Genomic DNA, 22,032 nt, shown 5'->3' with positions numbered 1-22,032 from the left:
CTACTTCCCATTAGAGACATTATTTTAGAGGGCGGAGGGGAGAACTGGGAAGGAGATGTGAGCATTGTCCTTGGACATTTGTGCTTTTTATAGTCTCTTTCCAAAAATAGTTGGCTTTCACAGAGATGACAGTACATTATAATGAGACTTTGAGTATTGTATTGTATTGAGTATTGTATCAGTGATTTCCAGCATAGCTGAATTTGCTCTCTGGGTTTAGATTTTCTGTAGACTGAAAGTGGTGCAATAATTGTTTGCGTGTGTGTAGTGAGCATGTGTTTATTTAGTCTTGTGTGTCAGTGGGTTGTGAGTATTTATGATAAAGATTTATTTATGTGATTTGTATTGGAGGAAAAGTGTAATTTACACTGATTTACTAACTGATATTAAAAGTTAAAAACCTTACAGGGCATACTTTATTTATATATATATATATATATATATATATATATATATATATATATATATATATATATATATATATATATATATATATATATATATATATATAGCAAAAATATTATGTTCTTTATAGAAATGTCATGAAATGCCCTGTATTTTTATAATATTCTTAATGATGCAATAAACAAACCCTGGATTACTAATACCCTACTGTTTTCTTTCTGGACTTTAAAACTATAGCAACATTTCACACACATTAATTAATTATATTTTGGAACAATGGGAACATTAAATATAATACCTATATTCATAAACTACATAAACCCATAACTACATATTCATGGGTACCGAAGACGACGCTTCCATCCATCGCCATACACCGGAGAAAGTGTTACCAAAAAATCTATTGCCTAACATAAAATACAATACAATAAATACCAAAATGCAAACAAGTCATTGGACAACATTACTTGCACGTGCCATATATAAATAAAATGAAATAAGGAAATTATTTTAATTATTAACATTCCCAAATGACACTTACTTATTCTACAGACTTAGCTTATAAATTACTTGCTTTTTTCTTTTTTCTTTTGGGGTGACATATGAGCAAGGCATGTTTTAGAAGGGTTTTAAGATTCATATATTTATCCCACATTATATATTTGAGAAAAGATAACATTCATTGCATTAACTAGGCAACGCTTCAACATTATTGGTATTGTTGTTACTGTACGTTTAAGATCAATTTACACAGACGAAACAGTTTGACCAATCAGATGGCGCTTCAGGGCAGACTCCGCCCCCGGTAGAGACGAGCGCCTGCCAGCCTGTTGTTTCAGATGATTTCAACAGGCCTGATGCTGCTCTGCTGTCAAACTGACCTCGTTCAATCAACACACGGAGTTTGTCCTGATAAGCCGAAGTGACTGTAAAGGACGTGTGTATTTGGGAAGAAAGCACAAGTAAGTGATATAAATGTTGTTTTCTGTCTTTCATAAACGGAGACATCAAACATTACCTGGTTATTGAACGTCTTCTGTGTTTACTATCGAGTATCGTTCGTTTTTAGTGTGAGTTAAACGAGTATTTATGCTGCCTTCACGTGCTATCGGAATTATCGTAAATAACTTACTAGTTTCGTAGTTAAAAGATGGGACATGAACGCCCTCTCAAGTCAAAATTTGAATGTAACGAACTCGTAATCACGACTTCATAAGTGGGAAGTAGGACATTTCCGACAGCAGGTGAAGGCAGCATTAAAACCCCTCGAAATATGACAGCATAGCTTCAACACAGCTATCTAATTTTGTGTAAAATACAATTCTATAGGGTTGACACTTAATTCAGTTGCATTCGGTTAAGTATTCTTATTATTAGCTACTAGTCTGCACTTATTACAACAGAGACTAGTATATCTTAAAATTAGCGATTAGTACTTTGCTTTCGTGACAAGTAATTATTGTATTGTTACTGACAATAGCACATTTTTGTCATTGAATTTTATGGGGATTTGGGGTTCAAATATCAAGTGTAATTATTAATTAGACATTCTTATTTCTAGTTGTTGTTTTTTTTGTCATAGCCTATGTAATGTTGACTAGCCAGAATGACTTTTTGAATTCAATGAAACTTACTAGTAAGATAAAATAATAATAATAATAATTTTTTGAATTGTCATTTATTTCCTCAAATTCAATTATATACCTGTTAAACAATGCTAAAAGATCTCATTGTTCACTTTATGCTGCTGGTTTATGTTGTGTTTTCAGCATCAGGATGGTGATTGAGGGTTCTGGGACCCCACGCAATCGCAAGGGGTCACATAAGGTTGTCTCGTCGTCAGACCAGGATGGGACAGGATCTGAAAGAGCCACAAGAGAGATGCCCTGCACCAGTAATGGTGAGATTTAAACGCTAAACCTGGTTAAATAAAGGTTAATTTGTCCTCCAAATGTAGACTATTCAAATTGAGCGAATGCAAAACAGTCCCATTAAGATTCTGGTGAAGAGACAGCGTTTCTCTTTTGTTAAGTCATTCAACTCTCACCCATTGGAATCAGTTGCAGCATGTTTCACCTAGTCTCGTTCAACTTGTACAACCCATCATTTGTTTGACACTGTCTTTGACATGTCATTCATTTACAGAGATCAACAAGAGATTTATTTCAGTTGGTCTGGTCAGTTCAGTTTTCAGTGAAGAACAAAAAGGCAATAGATTTTTTTATGTTGTAGAAAATGGGTGTGATCTTAATTAAATGCTGCTTTTCTGTTCCAAAGTTAAAGGATTTTCATTTGCAATAATAGCAGGAAATAATACAGTTATAATATAAATGTGCTGTGTTATAGTTTGTTAATAATTTTCACCCTGTTCTCACTGCTGTGCTTGTTGTAGTGAAGCTCTTGATTGAGCAGCGTAATCATTTATGGATTAAAGCAAAATGAGGAAACGATAGCCACGACGCATTCATGTTACGTTAGTGAAACCATCAAGCTTAATTCCGGGGATGAACAGACTGCCATGTGATTTGCCGTGTGACCTGATTGAGAAATTGCCAGGCCCTGCCCAGTACTGTTATCAATGATGCAGTCATTCCCATTAACTCTGACATGATGACACCGAAAATGCTAGAGTAGGTTTTTATTGTGCAACCGCACTGTCAAATGCAGCGTAGCACAGATTTCAACACAAAATGCTTCACAGTGTAACATTTCTTAAAACTATGTAAGCATTTTATTAAGGTAAATAATATTGAACAATAAGTGTTTTCAATGGGGTAAACGTTTTTTGTAACAGTCAAAAGTCATCAGGTTCTACACTCACTATTAGTTAATTGAATATTCTGTCATAAAACTGAAATTAAGGCGTGTGCATTTCTGTATCATATAGTCCATTGGTTTTTGACACATATTCATCTATCCTAATGTAAAGACCTTTTTTTGTAATGGGAACATTTATACTTGTATTAACAAAAGTTTGGGGTCAATACAATTATTTAAAGTATTTGAAAGTCGTCTCTTATGCTCACCAGGGCTGAATTTATTTGTTCAAATAAACAGCAAACCCGTATTATGAAAATTAAACTGTGATTTATTCCTGTGATGGAAAAGTAGAATTTTCAGCATCATTACTCCAGTCTTCAGTGTCACATGATCCTTCAGAAATCATTCTAATATGCTGATTTGCTGCTAAATAAACATTTCTTATTATTATCAATGTTAAAAAAAGTTAAAAATTATTATAAAAGATTATCAATGTTAAAAAAAGTGCTTCATATTTTTGTGGAAACTGTGATACATTTTTTTTTTTTTTTTTAGGATTAGCATTTATTTGAAATGGAAATCTTTTGACATTATAAATGTCTTTATTGTCACTTTTGATCACCCCATTTTGGGGGGGGGGGGCCTTAATGACCCCAAATTTTGAACGGTAGTGATTATAGAATATAAGGGAAATAGTTAAATAGATCTTTTAATTTGGGTAAAACCCTTGTCCTATAGACTAAAGAAATACAGTAGCTGTTAATGTACAATCTTTTTAAATTGTTGTATGAATCACTGTTTGTTCTGTTTGCTTTCTAACGGATGCAGATATTCTGTTTGCGTTATGTTGGATTAGTTAAAGATTAGTGGTATGGTAACCAGGTGCCCACAAGAGCCACAAAATGACCTGTGTCCATTTGTATGTAAATGTGGGCATTCATGAAGGATCTGTATTGATGTCTCATTTCAGGAACAGTAGAAGTGGAGCATATTATCAGTGCAAAACTACAGCTGAAGAAGAAAGCTGAGGTAAGATGTCAGTCCCAGTGGCTCAGTTTCTTTCAGTACTTTTTCTTGTCAGATACCAAAACCATAAGACCAATAGAGCAAGTGTGTGAATCTTGTACTTTATCACTGTATTGTTGCAGACTGTCAGTATTATCACAGATTATCTGTATTATCACATTCACGTCATAGATTATCAGATCCGAAACGTTCAAGTGTGACCTTTGGTTTGACTATATCCTTCCAGCGATTGAAATGCAATGCTTATTCTTGTGATTTTGATCTGTGAAAAACTGATTTAGTTTAGCAGCTCCAAATATTTGTTCTGCTTTGCTCTTGTTTATCAAGCTCTTTGTTTGATAAGAAGTTTTGCTCTCTATAAAGCACAGTCTGTAGTTAATATTTAAAAAGTTTAGTAGAGTATTTCTACGTTTCAGTGACAAATAAGGATGTTCGTTCTTACACCTTGAATGATGCACAGTCTACACATCTTAATCATTATATTTTAAAACTAAACATTTATGTTTTATATTTTTAAACTATATAAAATATAATAAATATATTATATATTTACTGTTCACATGACAATAGGTTTAAAGTCATTGTGTGAATTGCACTTTAATGTATTATTGAATTATTGAATTAAATAGATTCAGACAAAAATGATCAATTAACAAATAAAGAATGAATTCTTTTTTTTCCCAGACAAAATATACATTTTAAGCAAAATAATATTTTGCTTTGTTTGTTAGGATCAACTGTTGTTTTCACAGTTTGAAGTACGTGCTTAATAGTTCCAGGAAGTGTAGATAGAAGAGGGAAGGATGTGGTTGTCAGCTATGGGCAGAGAGGTCATCCAGCAACACGGTGGGAAAATGATGATGTCCTTGTGTGTGCGTGTGTGTGTGTATCTACTACACGCTTTAATACAATAGACACCTTTTATTACAAGTGCAGCCAAAGGATTAAACTTTAGAATTAATTCGAATTACAGACCTTGAATGTATTGCTTTCCTTGTGATCATGTTTAGTATCCCTAAAAGTTTCTTGGGCATACAAAGACCTTAATTTGTCTCCATTGAAAGCAGCCACAGTCAAAACAAAATGACCATGACAGCTTGAGTTATCACATGAGACCAGATTCACTGGCTGAATTACTGGTATCTTCTGATGTGTTGAGCTTCATAAGACAAACCTTCTGTTCTTGTTCATAAGACCCTCCTTGGATATATGAGACTAGCTGTTCTATATTTTTACTGTTTGTTTGTTTGCTTGTTTCAGCATTTGAAGGCAGATCTGATGAGGCAGTTTGACACTCAAGTGAATGAGTTCATGGACAGCCTGATAGAGGAGTCTGCTGGTCTGGGTTCCTCCCATGTCAGCACGGTCTTTCAGTCTCTCTCAGATAAGGAGAAAAGCAAACTCAGGTACTGAAATCACGCATAAACCGCACTGCAATGAGTGCCATGGCTGGCTAGTACACTTCATTGTTCTCATTTACTGTCATTCATCTGCAATTCTTTCCCATTACATGTTGTTGGTACATCAGCATAGTGCTTTTCTCATATCTTTGCCCCCTGTTTTCTAACCTTTTCATCTTCCTCTCTACTCCTGTAGGCATACACAACCTTCCCAAGGCCAAGGCAAGCAGTTTGTGATTCGTCGATCCCTGTTAGAGTGAGTCATGGGTGTATTTTCTCTCAGATCTTGCAGAAACCGAGATCTAGGTATACAACCCCTGGCAGAAATGATGGAATCACCACACTTGGAGGATGTTCAACCAGCTTTTTTACTTTATAGCAAACTAACAAATCACAGATATGACACAAAACATTTTTTGTTCAATAGCTTAACATTCTGGCTTCGTGAAACATACTTCAAAAAAAGTCACTGACACTTAATATATAAATGGCATGTCTTTTTCCAGATCAAGTAGAGGAAAAAAGTATGGAATCATCAACAAAACTCACAATTAGTACTTTGTTGCTCCTCCTCAGGCTTTTATGACAGCTTGAATCCTTTGAGGCATGGACTTCACTAATGAAAAGCAATATTCCCCATCAATCTGGTTCCAACTTTCTCGAGTAGCAGTTGACGGATCAGCTTTGCAGGATGGAGCCTTATCATGGACCAGTTTTTTTAATTTCCCCACCATACATTTTCAATTGGATTGAGAATGGCCATGTCATTGAGTTGATATGCCTTTCCTGAAGAAAAGCTTTAACACTCTTTACTTTGTGACAAGATGCATTGTCCTCCTGAAAAAATGTAGCCTGACTTCGTCGTACTCAGAATTCCAGGTTTCTTTCCACTGTTACGCTGATGACATGCAACTCTTCCTGCCGGTAACTAGAAAAAGCAATAGTACGTTAAACACTCTCTCAGTGTGCTTGGACGATGTCAAAACTTGGCTCTCCAAAAAGGCTCTGTTCCTAAACTAAACGGAAATCATAGTTTTTAGCCCCTCTGAATCCAAGACACAAAATCATCTGGATCTGGAGCATTTAAATCCTTTTTTATCCTCACAAGTGAGAAATCTGGGTGTGGTAATCGACAACTGCCTGAAATTCGATAAACAAATTAGCTCTGTTGTAGGCTCAAGTTTTTTCTATATTTGTTCACTTTCAAAAATGAAATCTTTTCTTTCCGAAGACTTGCTAAAGATTGCCATCCATGCCCTCATTACTTCTCGGCTGGACTATTGCAAATCACTCTATTACGGCATTTCTAAGTAAAACATTTCTCGTTTGCAACTTGTTCAAAATGCTGCAGCTAGGTTCCTCAAGGGAAAGAAAAAATGTGATCATGTCACGCCGCTTCTGATATCACTACACTGGTTGCCCATCCAGTTCAGAATTGAGTTTAAAATATTATTATTAGTATACAAATCCCTAAACAACCTGGCACCTCTCTATCTGACTAACCTAATACACCCGTACACTCCGGCGAGAGGACTTCGATCGGACGGCAAATTCCTTCTTAAGATCCCCAGAGCTCGCTTAAAGACAAGGGGAAATAGGGCTTTCGAAGTTATTGGACCCACATTATGGAACAATCTTCCACTCTCAATTAGAACTGTGGCCACTCTATCTGAGTTCAAATCCAGTCTAAAAACCCACTTGTTCTCTTTGGCTTTTAAAGGGGTGGTAAACCACGATTTCACTTTTCTAACTTTAGCTAGTGTGTAATGTTGCTGTTTGAGCATAAACAACATCTGCAAAGTTACAACGTTCAACGTTTAAAGCAAAGGGAGATATCTGCTTTTAAAGAAATACATTTCTAAGGAGTACAGCAAACGGCCAGTAGGGACTACTAGACATTCCTCCAGGGTTGCTGACATCACCAGCCCCAATATTTACATAAACCCCTCCTCCGAGAATATTAAATAAGGGGGGCGAGGCCATTTTGTATCGCTGCTTCCCCGCAGCTCTGTTGTTGTGGTATAGTTGGTAGGCTGGAGTGTTGTTGCCGCAATGCCGACGACACGCTGTTATTTTCATCCGGATTGCAGGTCCACTTTGTTCAGCCTTCCTAGGGACGTTTAACATACAGCATGTTATATGCATGTGTGTATGAGACAGAGGGGAACAGGTCGCATTTGCAGCAGATATATGCTGCCCATCATAAATCAAAGCACGAGACAGACAGGGGTCGGAGGAGAAGGCCGGAAAATGTGACATAATGGACAATATTCGTCTGTATTTGCAATACACGAGCCGCGGTTCAGCTGCGCGAGACAAACACTGCCAGTGTGAATCATGCACAACGGGCGCGTGCGGCTCCCGCTGCACATTTCACGGAGGAAAGCTTCCACAATCTTCGCGAGTTCAATGAAGGATATGCACAACGGCTTGTCCTGAAAGATGGATTTAAAAACAGAAGCTGTTTACAGGCCACAACCTGTAAGTATGATTTATTTTTCGTCGATGTGTTTTCCTGTAATAGTTCGTATTGTTAATTGTACGTTGTAGCAAGGAAGTACACAGATGACAACGCTGTTTGGCTCTGCAAACCAGTTTGTTAAATGCTCATTCATACTTAACGTTATCCGACAAACACCTAATGTTAAAAACTTTTTTTTAAATCTCAACAGCAAACTTGGCATTAGTGTAAATGATTCTTTGATTAGAGCTTTTATGTATTGTTTATCTACAGGCATGCTAAACATGGTTCTGTGTTTGATTTGGCTACTAGTGAAGCCAATGTTTAGTGGTCGTTTTGGGTTAATAGTTCTTGCGACCGATATTTGGCTATAATCGTTCTAAAAATACAAAAGTAACAGTGCCATTCAGTAGCGATCACTATAGACCCGCAGTCTTTACTCTTGAGGACTGAACAGGTTCTGCTTCATCTTCACTAAAATGTTCTGGGTCTGATTCGGGCTCAGATTGGTATGGTTTTATTGACGCCATTGTTTCTAATACTACCCAAAGCACAGTCTCCCGGTAAAGGTAAGGGGCGTGACGTTTCCGACAAACGTGCACTAGGCGGTTAGCGAATCACAACACACTGTGCCAGCTAACCAATCTGAGCCCATTGCGTATTTTTGAGGGACTGACAAACCCCACAAACACAATCAAGCCTTCGAAAGAATGTGTTTTACCACCCCTTTAACTTATAAGTTGTTTTAATTTTTATCTCTCACATTACTACTTTTATAAACTTTGTTTTGATGTTTTTACTTGTTTTCACTTGTATTTTACTGTTGTACAGCACTTTGGTCAGCCTGCGGCCGTTCTTAAATGTGCTATATAAATAAACCGGAACTTGAACTTGAACTTGAAGTAGAAGAAGATGAGTGTAAACAATCTTTGCCGTGCTGTAAAAGGAATTTAAGGAAAAATGGAGTACTTACCAACACCATCATTTTTGAGAGAAATAGTAAAGGTGAATGCATATACGAACAAGTTCTCCGTTTAGGATTAGAACGAATTCAACCCAAGCGCTCTTTGGGGAGGTGGATGATTACGTTACTGTTGATCATCTGTCCATCATCATAGAAAGCCCAATTTGATTGGTCCGAACATAGTTTGAGCATAGTTGCTCCACAACAGATCAAGTCCAGACCGAACTTCCTGACCTCAAATGTTGTAGGCGGGGCTACGTTCTGCTGGCATCCAGGCTAGAAAAAATGACTTCACCGTCACCAAAGCCATTTTCTATGGATGGAATGAGAAAAGTGTCCAAAATTTCAATGTACACCTGTGCATTGACCGTTGAGGTAATGATTGCCATCTCCCCTGGTCCTTTACTTGTCATGCAACCCCATATCATAAATGAGTTTGGTTGTTTCTAAATTTGGTTGTTTTCTTCAGGCAGTCATCATTATGTTTCATTAGAACAAAAATTCCAGCATCATCTCCTTGACCAATGCAGTTTTGTGATTCATCACTGAATATCACTTTCATCCAATCATCCACACTCCATGATTGCTTCTCCTTAGCCCACTTAGCCCACTGTTTTGGTGTTAGTGCTGGTTTTCGTTTGGCTTTTCTATAGGTAAATCCCATTTCATTCAGCCGGGTTCTGTCACAAACATTGACTCCTGTTTCTGCCCATTTGTTTTTCATTTGTTTTGTTTTTCATTTTCTATTTTCAAGGCATATTGCTTTGAGTTTTCTATCCTGAAGCTTTGACGTCTTCCTTGGTCTGCCTGTATGTTTCCCTTTTATAACCTTCCCATGTATTTTATACTTGCACCAAATTTTAGACACAGCTGACTGGGAGCAACCAACTTTGGCCACACTGTGTTGAAATTCCTTGTTGAAGGAGTTTTATAATCCTTTCCATTGTTTCAACTGACAACTCTCTGGTTGGGGCCGTGTTTCCTTTCAATTAGCCAAGTCCAACAGCTTGTGTTTTAGACTTGTCCTGGTATTTGTTTTATGTGTATGATTCCATACTTTTTTCCTCTACTTGATCTGGAAAAAGACATGCCATTAATATGTAAAGTGTCAGTGACTTTTACTGACAAACATCCGGTTTGACAAACATACAAACATCCGGTTGTACTGCATATGGATATTTGAAGTAATAGTGCTTATTAAAGTGTTTTTTTTTTCCTGCAGTGATCTCTTTGAGGTGAACCACATCCGCACCATCTATCACATGTTCATCGCTCTCCTCATCCTCTTCATCTTCAGCACGCTCGTGGTGGACTTCATCGATGAGAGCAGGTTAGGGCACTCACTATTCAACACTTTTGGAATGCAGTTCTCTTGAGCAAAAACGCAGTTTTTGAGATGGCAACCTTGTTCTGACCTTGCCAACGGTTTCATAAATTCATAATGCTTTTGCTTTGCCAAGGTATGAAGAGATATATTTTGTCTTTACAAGCACAATGTTTGCAAGGTCTCCTATATTCAATATATACTTCTCCTGGCTTTATAGAGCAATATGAAAAAAACTACGCAGTTACACTGAGATTGTTTTCATTGGCGACAGGCAGCATTAAACCATCAAACTTATGTATATATTTTCTATATCAGATTTTATTTTTTACTTTATAATGGCAAGGATCCCTAAACAATCCCCTTGTGAGATCAATTCTTTATTAGGCTTACAATAAAATATAATTATAACAGCCTATAATATAATATACAAACTAATTGAAGTATTTAAACTGATATATTATACATATATATAAAAAACTGAAGTAAATAAATAGATCTAATAGCTAAATATGTTCAAGGGGACATGTGAACTCTTATCTAAACATCCCTGAAACCGAAACCACACACGCATCTATTTAAACTGTTGTGTGTTATGTGAGGTGTTTGAGTTTGCACGCTACACTTGTGGTGGGTAAATGTGACTAAATGTCTGTTTTGTTACCGTCCTGTGTCCATCATCTGTTATTTCCACCACTTAATCAAGCCACTCTTCTTTAAAACATGATGACGTCATGTCTTTGAGTTTCTCGTTGCCTCTCATATTGAGAATTGGACCGCAAACACTACTCACTGCTGCTCACACGCGACATAATTCTCTCAATGAAACCTGTAAACCACATTCACCTGTTCTAACACTATAGCGATATTAACTCTATAGCGTTTGAAACAGAGCACTTCAATTATTTCTCATTTAAACTGCGATCAAATGGATTTCTTCCCTCATTTCGCGTCTGCGCTGCATATTATTGTGTCTCTCTGTCTGCCGCTCTATCTATTGTTCTGCTGCTCTGTCGCTCTAATGTTCTTTCATTCTGCCGCTCTATCTATCTATCTATCTATCTATCTATCTATCTATCTATCTATCTATCTATCTATCTATCTATCGTTCTATCGTTCTATCGTTCTATCGTTCTATCTATCCATCTATCGTTCTGTCGCTCTATCTATCTATCCATCTATCTATCCTAATCAAAGTGAGACAATAGAAGGAGAAGCACTAATTTGTGTAAAGTGCAAAAATCTTTCTTTCTTTCTCTCTCTCTCTCTCTCTAGACTAGTGCTTGAGTTTGACCTGTTGGTGTACGCGTTTGGTCAGTTCCCCCTAGTGGTTGTCACGTGGATGTGCATGATCCTGTCTGCCCTCGTGGTTCCGTATGTACTGCTCAGTGTCTGGGCCAGCGTCTACCCCATGTCAAACTTTAGGGCCTTGTGGACAGTGCTGGCCGGTTCTCTCTTGCTGCTGTACCAGGGGCTATGTTTGGGTTTCCTACCCACATACGTGGTGCTGAAGAACGGCCTTCCTCCTGCTTCATGCTTCATACTTATTCTAGAACAGGTACTCCGTAACCATAGCAACAGGATTATTTTTATCCCTCCATTGCTCTATTTTCTGCATTTGTGTGTTTATTTGAATGTGTTGCTAGTAAGAAATCGAATGATGTATGACGGTAGATTTTGAATGTTTGAAAGTTTGTTTAAATTTTACTGCTAAATCTAGTTGTTGCTATTGTATTTGCTGTAAACAGGTGCGGCTGATGATGAAGACTCACTCCTTCATCAGGGAAAATGTGCCAAGAGTACGATCCTTAGAACGAAACAAAACAAGTAAGATCTTAACGTAGATGTTGGTTGATATAAAAAAAAACCTTCAGGTTTATTTAGTCTCTTTTTTTCTCTCTCTCTCTCTTTCAGATTCGGTAGTTGTACCTCAGTTCACCCAGTATATTTACTTTCTCTTTGCACCCACCCTAATATACAGAGACAATTATCCACGGTAAGACTGACTGTTATTGGTTTTAAGGAAGGAAAATAATAATTAATTAAAAATATATATGTTTTGATTTCACATTGACTGTGAGTACTTATGTCTCTGTAGAAATCCTTGTATTCGGTGGGGTTATGTGGCTACACAGTTTTTACAGGTGGGTTCTTTAAAAGAGTGCATGTTTGTGTTGTGATTTTTCTAAACATTTATTTAAGACTTGGTGAATGTAATGTTGAATTTTTCTCTGTGTCGTTCCAGGTGCTGGGGTGTTTGTTTTACGCGTATTACATATTTGTGCGGCTGTGTATCCCTCAGTTCCGCATTATCAGTATGCAGCTCTTTGACCTGAGGGCCATGGTGTTGTGTGTCTTCAACTCTATACTGCCAGGTATCATGTCAGCAAGGCCAATATATTTAACTTTAGCACATCTTCTCATTCCTTTACACTGATAAGATGTTGAGGGAAGAATTGTAATCGAGTACACACTGAGCAGGGTCACAAATATAGTTAAAAGTTGCACAAATGAATGCATTTTGTGAGATGATATTGTCCCATATCTGTAGGAGTGCTGGTGCTTTTCTTGGCGTTCTTTGCCTTTCTGCATTGCTGGCTTAACGCATTTGCTGAAATGCTGCGATTCGGAGACAGAATGTTTTATAAGGTAACAGACAGCACCAACAGACTCAAGAACGGGTCACATTTGCCCTCTATTTAATTGCACAAATATAGACCCTTATACCTTATAGACTTTATGTTGTAGAGTTTTTATATGTTCCACATGATCAGATCTGCTTAATTTAGCATTTCATCTTTTTTTTTAAATGTTCCCATTGTGTGATTTGTTTTTTAAATAATATGCTTTTTTTTTATTTTTTTATTAGGACTGGTGGAACTCCACTTCATTTGCTAACTATTACCGCACATGGAATGTTGTAGTACACGATTGGCTTTATTATTATGTCTACAGGGACTTCCTGTGGGTAAGTCAATATATATAATTATTTATTCATATTAATCAATTAATTAATTACTTAATTTGTTTATTTTAATTGTTTATTATAATAAATACACAGTGTATGTATGTATGTATGTGTGTGTGTGTGTGTATGTATGTGTGTATATATAATATAATATAATATAATATAATATAATATAACATAATATAATATATAATATAATAAATATAATCTATATACTACCAGTCAAAATCATTAGTTTGGAATACCAGTTTCCAAATAGCAGTTTGGAATCATTAAGATTTTTTAATGTTTTTAAAGAAGTCTCTTCTGCTCACCAAAGCTGCATTTATGTTATTAAAAATACAAAAAAAATATTGTAACTGTAATATTGTGAAATATTATTAAAATGTAAAATAACTGTTTTCTATTTGAATATATTTTAAATGTCATTTATTCTTGTGATGTCAAAGCTGAATTTTGAGCATTATCCTTCAGAAATCATTCTAATATGATGATTTGCTGCTCCAGAAACATTTATGATTATTATAAATGTTGAAAACCGTTTTTATTTTTCAAATAAATGAATACATTTATACAGCAAGGTTGCATTAAATGGATCAAGTGACAGTATCGACATTTATAATGTTGCAAAAGCTTTACATTTCAGATAAATGCTGTTCTTTTGAACTTTCTATTCATTAAATAATTCTGGAAAAAAATTGTACATAACTGTTTTCAACATTGATAATAATAGTAAATGTTTCTTGAGCAGCAAATCGGCATATTAGAAGGATTTCTGAAGGATCATGTGACACTGAAGACTGGAGTAATGATGGAGAAAATTCAGCTTTGAATCACAGAAATATATTGCATTTTAAAATGTATTCAAATAGAAAACTGTACAATAGTAAATTGTAAAAATATTCTCAATAATACGGTTTACTGTATTTTTTTTATCAAATATTTAAAGGGGTGGTAAAACACATTCTTTTGACGGCTTGATTGTGTTTGTGGGGTGCACTGTAACATGTGTTCATGCTTCGTTTTTAAAAAATTGCATTATTTTTCATATATTTGACCTTTATTCTACACCGCTCTGTCTCTCCTTGTAAAACGGTCTGATGGTTTCCGGGTTGTATGAAGCCAGTCCCTCAAAAATACGCAATGGGCTCAGATTGGTTAGTGTGTTGTGATTCGCTAACCGCCTAGTGCACGTTTGTCGGAAACGTCACGCCCCTTACCTTTACCGGTAGACTGTGCTTTGGTCAGTATTAGAAATAATGGCGTCTCTAAAACCATACCAATCTGAGCCCGAATCAGACCCAGAACATTTTAGTGAAGATTAAGCTGAACCTGTTCAGTCCTCAAGAGTAAAGACTGCGGATCTATAGTGATCGCTACTGAATGGCACTGTTACTTTTGTATTTTTAGAACGATTATAGCCAAATAACGGTCGCAAGAACTATTAACCCAAAACGAACACTAAACAATGGCTTTACTAGTAGCCAAATCAAACACAGAACCATGTTTAGCATGGCTGTAGATAAACAATACATAAAAGCTCTAATCAAATAATAATTTACACTAATGCCAAGTTTGCTGTTGAGATTTGAAAAAAAGTTTGTAACATTAGGTGTTTGTCGGATAACGTTAAGTATGAATGAGCATTTAACAGACTGGTTTGCAGAACAGCGTTGTCATTTGTTTACTTCCTTGCTACAACGTACAATTAACAATACAAACTATTACAGGAAAACACATAGACGAAAAATAAATCATACTTACAGGTTGTGGCCCGTAAACAGCTTCTGTTTTTAAAATCCGTCTTTCAGGACAAGCCGTTGTGTGAATCCTTCATTGAACTCGTGAAGATTGTGGAAGCTTTCCTCCGTGAAATGTGCAGCGGGAGCCGCACGCGCCCGTTGTGCATGATTCACACTGGCAGTGTTTGTCTCGCGCAGCTGAACCGCGGCTTGTGTATTGCAAATACAGACGAATATTGTCCATTATGTCACATTTTCCGGTCTTCTCCTCCGACCCCTGTCTGTCCCGTGCTTTGATTTATGATGGGCAGCATATATCTTCTGTAAATGCGACCTGTTCCCCTCTGTCTCATACACACATGCATATAACTTGTTAACGCACTGCAACGCACCCCCGTCCCTAGGAAGGCTGAACAAAGTGGACCTGCAATCCGGATAAAAACAACAGCGTTTCTTCGGCATTGCGGCAACAACACTCCAGCCTACTAATCACAACAACGCTTCCCCGCGGCGATACAAAATGGCCTCGCCCCCCCCCCCCCCTTATTTAATATTCTCGGAGGAGGGGTTTATGTAAATATTGGGGCTGGTGATGTCAGCAACCCTGGAGGAATGTCTAGTAGTCCCTACTGGCCGTTTGCTGTAGTCCTTAGAAATTGATTTCTTTAAAAGCAGATATCTCCCTTTGCTTTAAACTTGAACGTTGTAACTTTGCAGATGTTGTTTATGCTCAAACAGCAACATTACACACTAGCTAAAGTTAGAAAAGTGAAATCGTGGTTTACCACCTCTTTAAAAAAATAGCAGAAGAGACTTCTTTCAAAACCATTAAAAAACGTAATGATTCCAAACTTTTACACAGACACACACACACACACACACACACACACACACACACACACACACACACACACTATGAATTACTTCATTTATTTATTATCAATTATTCTTAATTTTTATAATAACTTTATTATTATTATTATTATTTTTTTATTATTTGGTTTTATTTATTATTATTAAGAATTAATTTAAATATTTTATATTTTATATATATATATATATATATATATATATATATTGTATTGTATTTAATTGGCTACATATAGAGTCTGCACTTTTTGAGTGCACTCTCTGAAAAAAATTATCCAGTGATAACAAACGACTGGAAAAGTCACGGAAATTCATTGGTGGAAACAATGCGTGCGTCTCAATCAGCTCCCTAGTTCAGTACTCAGGGCACTGATCAGGACACCAGTCAATGGGCTGACTCCCTGATCAGTGAACTAGGGAGCGGATTGAGACGCACCCAATGTTCCAGGTCGGACCCCTTTGATAATCTTGTGTTGTACTGTATTTTATTAAACAATCTGTTTTGTCTTATTTGAACGGACTTAGGAATTTATTTGAAAATTTGACCAAATGTGCATCAAGCCAAACCAAGTTTGATCATCCACTTCTACAGATGACACAGAAGCGATTCCGTGCGGCGGCCATGTTAGTCGTTTTTACCGTGTCTGCTGTGGTGCACGAGTACGTTCTGGCCATCTGCTTTGGCTTCTTCTACCCCGTCCTCTTCTGCCTCTTCATGTGCTTTGGAAGTAAGAACCTCTTTTACTACATGAGCATGGCAAATACTCCTGCTGAAAAACTGATAGTCTTAGCAGGTTTAAGCTGGTCTTACAGCTGACCAAGCTGGTGTCAGCAGCTGGTCTACCAGAAACCATCCAGACAGACCAATTTCACCAGCTGGGCCAGGCTGGGATGCCAGATAACCACCATGATTTTAAGCTTCAGTTACAATGACTCTGTTTTTCCATGACCGATTAACATGAAAGAGCCTAAATGTATGTAATCCACTCATATTTCTCTCAGTGGCATTTAACTTCGTTCTTCATGACCGAAGAAAAGGGCCCATCTGGAACGTGATCATGTGGACTGCGCTGTTCTTGGGACAGGGGGTTCTCATCTGCCTGTACTCTCAGGAGTGGTACGCTCGGCGCTACTGCTCCATTGAAGAGGTAAACAAAGTGCTAGTGCCTGCCTGGTGTGTGAATGTTGGTTATTGTGGATTTATCCATTCCTTTCTCTTTCCTCAGCCCTCATTCATAGACTTGCTGAAGCCTCGATCTTGGACGTGCAATCCACAGACTAACACTGCTGTGGACGCTCACTAAGCCACACCTCCAGCTGCCAGATGAATGCGATTCATACTGGAGGGAAATGAGAGGAGCGCAACTTGTTCTGGAACTTTTTTAGCATTCTAGAGGTATTGCACTATGACCAAACAAAGTGAAAAGTGACAGTCTTGCTCTATAATCATGAAGACGTTTTACAAAGAGGCCTTGGATATTTTATTTGTTGAAATCTTAATATTTATTGTAACATCTAACAGAACGTAGAATATATAAGCGACAGCCCAGTTAGCATTTGACAATCTATAGTAGGTTATGTCTGATCTGGCTAAAGAGATTCTGTTTTTAGAAGATCAGATTATGAATGTGTTTTGTTTACTGCCACTTCTTAGACAGTGTTTGATATAGTGGTGTTATTCCAGTACTGGAGAGGTCATGTCACATGTTTTTGCCTGGACCTCACCAAATTCTTGAATGTTTACAAATGGGGTTGTGAATTCTAAAACCCCAGTAGATTTAATTTATGTGCCATATTGCTGTCAAACACAATTGTTTACTTCTTACCTTTCACTCTTAGGCCTGGTTTCACAGACAGGGCTAGGATTAGGCCTTAGTTTAATTAGGACATCTAAGTAGATTTTATAAATGTGCCTTAGAAAAAGAAAAACATCACTGGTGTGCATTTTGAGATGAAACAATGCCACCGACATATTTTAAGATATGCCGGTGCAAGTCAGCTAAAACATGCCTTTTAGTCCAGGACTATCTTAAACCTCGTCTGTGAAACCAGAGTTTTAATGAACATTGGGAAATTCTCCATTCTGCCCATTTGATTTACTCATTTGATTTGTTTTTAAGAGTTTGACTGGTAGCCTGGACTAAGAGTTCAGGATATTTGTACGTTTTGTTCCTAGAGCTGAATTAATTGGATACTAATTTAAAAGCCACGATTTAGGTCTTATTTATTACAAAATAGTGTATCAGATGTTTGGAAGTGTTGAGGTGTTGCAGCTGGCTGCACTCATGTGATCATTATGTTATTACCAACGGTTTTCAAGCACAATCCCTTTACTAGGTAAAAATTATTCTTAGGTACGCTAAAAACTCTCCTAAGACAATTTGAATGTCATTTATCAGTGCAAAAAAATGAAGTGTCTCGATTGAGTGTATTTAAAAAAAAAAATGTGCCTGCAATAACTATGATGACCAGCAGGTGGCGGAGGAGAGTTGAATGTTGGGACTACTGTATGTCTGTACATTTGTCATTTCCAGAGTAATCGATGAATGTAATTTTCGTCACATAAAAAGTGATCAATGTTTTTGAATACTCAAAACGGCTGCCATAATTTTTAAACTAATTTTCGTCATAATTTATTTTGTGAAATGTTTAGTGCGTAGCCTGTCCCAGCATGCTGTGTAATGGACAAATAAACTTTTACAATTACTTCACTCACTCCTTGGTTGTACGTTCTATGCTGTGTATTAAGTCATGTTGTGTTGTGTCTAAAATAGGTATGTTTCTTGTGACTTGACCACATAAACATTAATAGTGAGTTAAAATGAACATTTTTACAGGTGAAATCATGTCAAATGAAAGATTATTATTGTATGTATATATATATATATAATGCATGTATAACATTACCATTTGTTATGTTTTTGGAAGAAGTCTCTTATGTGCATAAGGCTGCATTTATTTAATAATAAAAAATATTAATATTGTGAAATATTACAAATTAAAATAACTATTTTCTATTTGAATATATTTTTAAAAGGTTTTTTTCCTGTGATGGTAAAGCTGACTTTTCAGCATCATTAATCCAGTCTTCAGTGTCACATGATCCTTCAGAAATCATTCTAATATGCTGATTTGATGCTCAAGAAACTATTATTATTATCAATGTTGAAAACAATTGTGCTGCTTAACATTTTTGTGTAAATGGTGATAGGCTACTTTATTCAGGTTTATTTGATGAATAGAAAGCTGCAGTGAACAGTATTTGCATTTATTTATTAAAATTATTATTCATTCAGTGTCACATCTGATCAATTGAATGCATCCTTGATGAATAAAAGTTTGATAATATTAATAACAGATGTTTCTTAAGCAGCATATTTGAATGATTTCTGACGGATCATGTGACACTGAAGACTGGAGTAATGATGCTGGAATCACAGGAATAGGCTATAAATTACATTTCTAAATGTATTAAAATAGAATTCTATTTTAAATTGTACATTTTCCCATTTTTACTTTATTTTGATTAAATAAACAGCATTGGTGAGCAGAAGATAGCCTACTTTTTTTCAAAACATAAAATTATGTAGCCTACTGTATATACACACACACACACACACACACACACACACACACACACACACACACACACACACACGTGTTTTGGATAGACAGGAGAAAATCATTTAAAACAGAGTGGAAGGGAAATTAAGTTGCAATGAGATACAAAAAAAAAGTCTGGCTCCACATCATGTGACAGCTTAATAAACAATACTGTAGTGTGTGGTGTTTATTAAGAGCAAAACTTATTATTAATATATTAATATATTTTAAAAACAGAGTTATTTTGCATCACTGCGATGATGGTGTGCTGCGCGCTCTCCGTCATTGGCTCGTGCAGCGCACGCCACTGATTCTGCGGTAAAGATGGCGGCGGCGGAGGGGGCGCGCAGCGGCTGGAGCAGAACGGAACGACCCCAGACGGGTTCGTTTTAAGAGAAACGGTGCTGGGGGCTGGAGGCTCGTACATTCCCGTTTAACAGAGCCGCTTAGCCGGTGCCGTTTAGTATAATTTAACGAGTAGACATTGTGTTGTTAGGTGGTGGGTGGGTTCTATCGCTCTCTCTCTCATACACACACACACATACACACACACACACACACACACACATAGAGATTGCTAAGCTAAGCTAACGGAGCTCGGTCCGGTCCGGTAGAGGAGGAGGAAGAGGAGAAGGAGGGGTGACCAAGAAAGGGAAGACTACCATCCCTAGCAGAACAGGCCGTCGTCCCGCGGTTCGTTCGTTGTGGGATGTGAGCGGTCCAAACGGACGGCGGGTCTTTCCACAGATCTGTGCTATTTTCCCACCCAGAACACTCGCAGGATGGGACAACAGGTAGGCCGCGTGGGAGAAGGGGCTTCCGCGGGGATTCAGACCCCACCGCAGGGGCAACAGCAGCAGGGCAGATCGAACCGGGCCAGCAACTCCGGGAGGAGACCACGAGACGGCGGCGGCGGCGGCAGCAGCAGCAACATCACCGGGACGCCACCGGGCAGAACTGCCGTCGCTGCAGCGAACATCATGCCGGATCCAGGGATCAATGTTTTCACCCTGCACTCAGGTATGAGCCCATTCAGCTGTTCATTTCTCAGTTTGAGTCACTGGCGATATGCAAATCATAGTCGGTAAAATGTGGAGCTGCTCTCCAGTGAGAAGTTGAGATCGATCCGTCAGGATCAGCGGAAATACTCCATGGCTCTCAGGCTGTGTTGTAAAATCTAGTGTGTTGCCTATCTAGACAGCGGTATTTTGACACCATACATGCGTCCAAATACTTCTTTCATGCCTAAACTCGCTGCCTATGTTTTGTCTCACAACCTCAGAAATGTGGTTAATAAAGGAGCTCAGGTCAGCCAGGTCATGTTAGGTTAAGGCAGATCCCCCTAACATGTACCCTTTTAAACTTTTTTTCATTCTAACTACACTCACAGCGGACCATAATTGTCTCCCTCAGTGTCTGTGGTGGTTATGGCACTGATAGTGGTGTTGTTGCTGTAGGTTGAAACCCCATATTTGTTGATCTGTGTACTAGCACCATTGTTCCCATTCCAGGTGGAGTGTCACTGAAATGAGTATTGTGAGGCTCTGATTGGAGAAAAGCACCAGCTAAATGACAAGTTCGTTTACTGCCACTAAAATGATCCAAAACATGCTTTTGCGATGCATCAGTGATATTGACAATGTTCACATGCACTGCGCAAAGGCACAATGCTGCATAAAAGCCCGACTGACTTGACCCAATATAAAGGTATACTCTTACAAATGCATTTCTGCTATCTCTGAGCAGCATTAAACAGTCTATGTAAAGACACATAATTGCCACTTCAGAAGCGCTTCTGTCCCACCATAACAGTGTAAATTTGGCATTCATTTGATGTTGAAGATTGTGTTTTTTAAGGGCAGTTACTCAACTGAGAAGGGGAAGTTCAGACACCATACTATCCTAACTGTAGAAATCGGATGACTGTTATTTGATAGGGACTGCTGGCATTTATTGTCTCTTATGAAGCATTTGCTGGTGGGAAAGCTGCCGGGGAAGCCACGGCTTTCTCGGATTTCGCTCGTAAGTGATTTCACTGACTCATTGGTTTCAGGCAGTAACACAATGCACATATTTGATCATAATACTGTTTGCGTGTCACACAGATGTTTTCCTAAATCTCATATTGAGGTGTTGTTTATTGTGACTTTGGCACATTGGTTGGTGTTTCGTTAGATGTGGGATTTGAGTCAAGATGGGTATAGTTTGAATTTTAGCTTTTCTGATTGTGATTCTGCTTATCTATTTCTTCGCTTTGATTCCAGTATGGTAAAAACATTTATATCAAACATATTTGTTGTCTTCTGGCAAAATGTTTTGTTGCAGCTGATTTCCTTCTCTAACATTTTCCTATGGTTTTAAAGGGACAGTTCACCCAAAAATGAAAATTCTTCATGAAATGAAAGCCTTTCGCTTCTCTTCAGAACACAGATGAAGATCTTTTTGATGAAATCTCATAGCTTTCTGACCGTCCATTAACAGCTACGCAACTACCACTTTGACACTCCAA

General features: G+C 37.6%; 2 protein-coding genes across 3 annotated transcripts in view; both read left to right on the top strand.

The window, feature by feature from the left end:
• Positions 1-1,226: 1,226 nt before the first annotated feature.
• soat1 (sterol O-acyltransferase 1) lies at positions 1,227-18,919 on the top strand. Its single transcript, XM_079826760.1, has 16 exons — positions 1,227-1,367; positions 2,175-2,305; positions 4,136-4,194; positions 5,452-5,597; positions 5,788-5,847; positions 10,239-10,346; positions 11,616-11,898; positions 12,089-12,167; positions 12,255-12,336; positions 12,439-12,484; positions 12,586-12,715; positions 12,892-12,989; positions 13,210-13,308; positions 16,513-16,648; positions 16,923-17,068; positions 17,147-18,919. Exons 2-16 carry the CDS (start codon positions 2,182-2,184, stop codon positions 17,222-17,224), a joined length of 1,674 nt encoding a protein of 557 aa, XP_079682886.1. The 5' UTR covers positions 1,227-1,367; positions 2,175-2,181; the 3' UTR covers positions 17,225-18,919.
• Positions 18,920-19,838: 919 nt separating this feature from the next.
• The window catches only part of abl2 (c-abl oncogene 2, non-receptor tyrosine kinase), a 49,209-nt gene continuing 47,015 nt past the window's right edge, over positions 19,839-22,032 (top strand). Inside the window, exon 1 of one of the 2 annotated variants that reach the window (XM_079826728.1) lies at positions 19,839-20,543. In XM_079826728.1, coding sequence (XP_079682854.1) covers positions 20,306-20,543 — 238 coding nt within the window. In that variant the 5' untranslated portion in view covers positions 19,839-20,305. The remainder of the gene's footprint in view (positions 20,544-22,032) is intronic. The other variant, XM_079826730.1, reaches the window with a different exon arrangement.

This window comes from Gobio gobio (assembly GCF_949357685.1).
Source record: "Gobio gobio genome assembly, chromosome: 10".
Lineage (NCBI taxonomy): Eukaryota > Metazoa > Chordata > Actinopteri > Cypriniformes > Gobionidae > Gobio > Gobio gobio.
The sequence above is the reverse complement of the archived record's forward strand: the minus strand, read 5'-3'. Positions and strand labels throughout refer to the sequence as shown.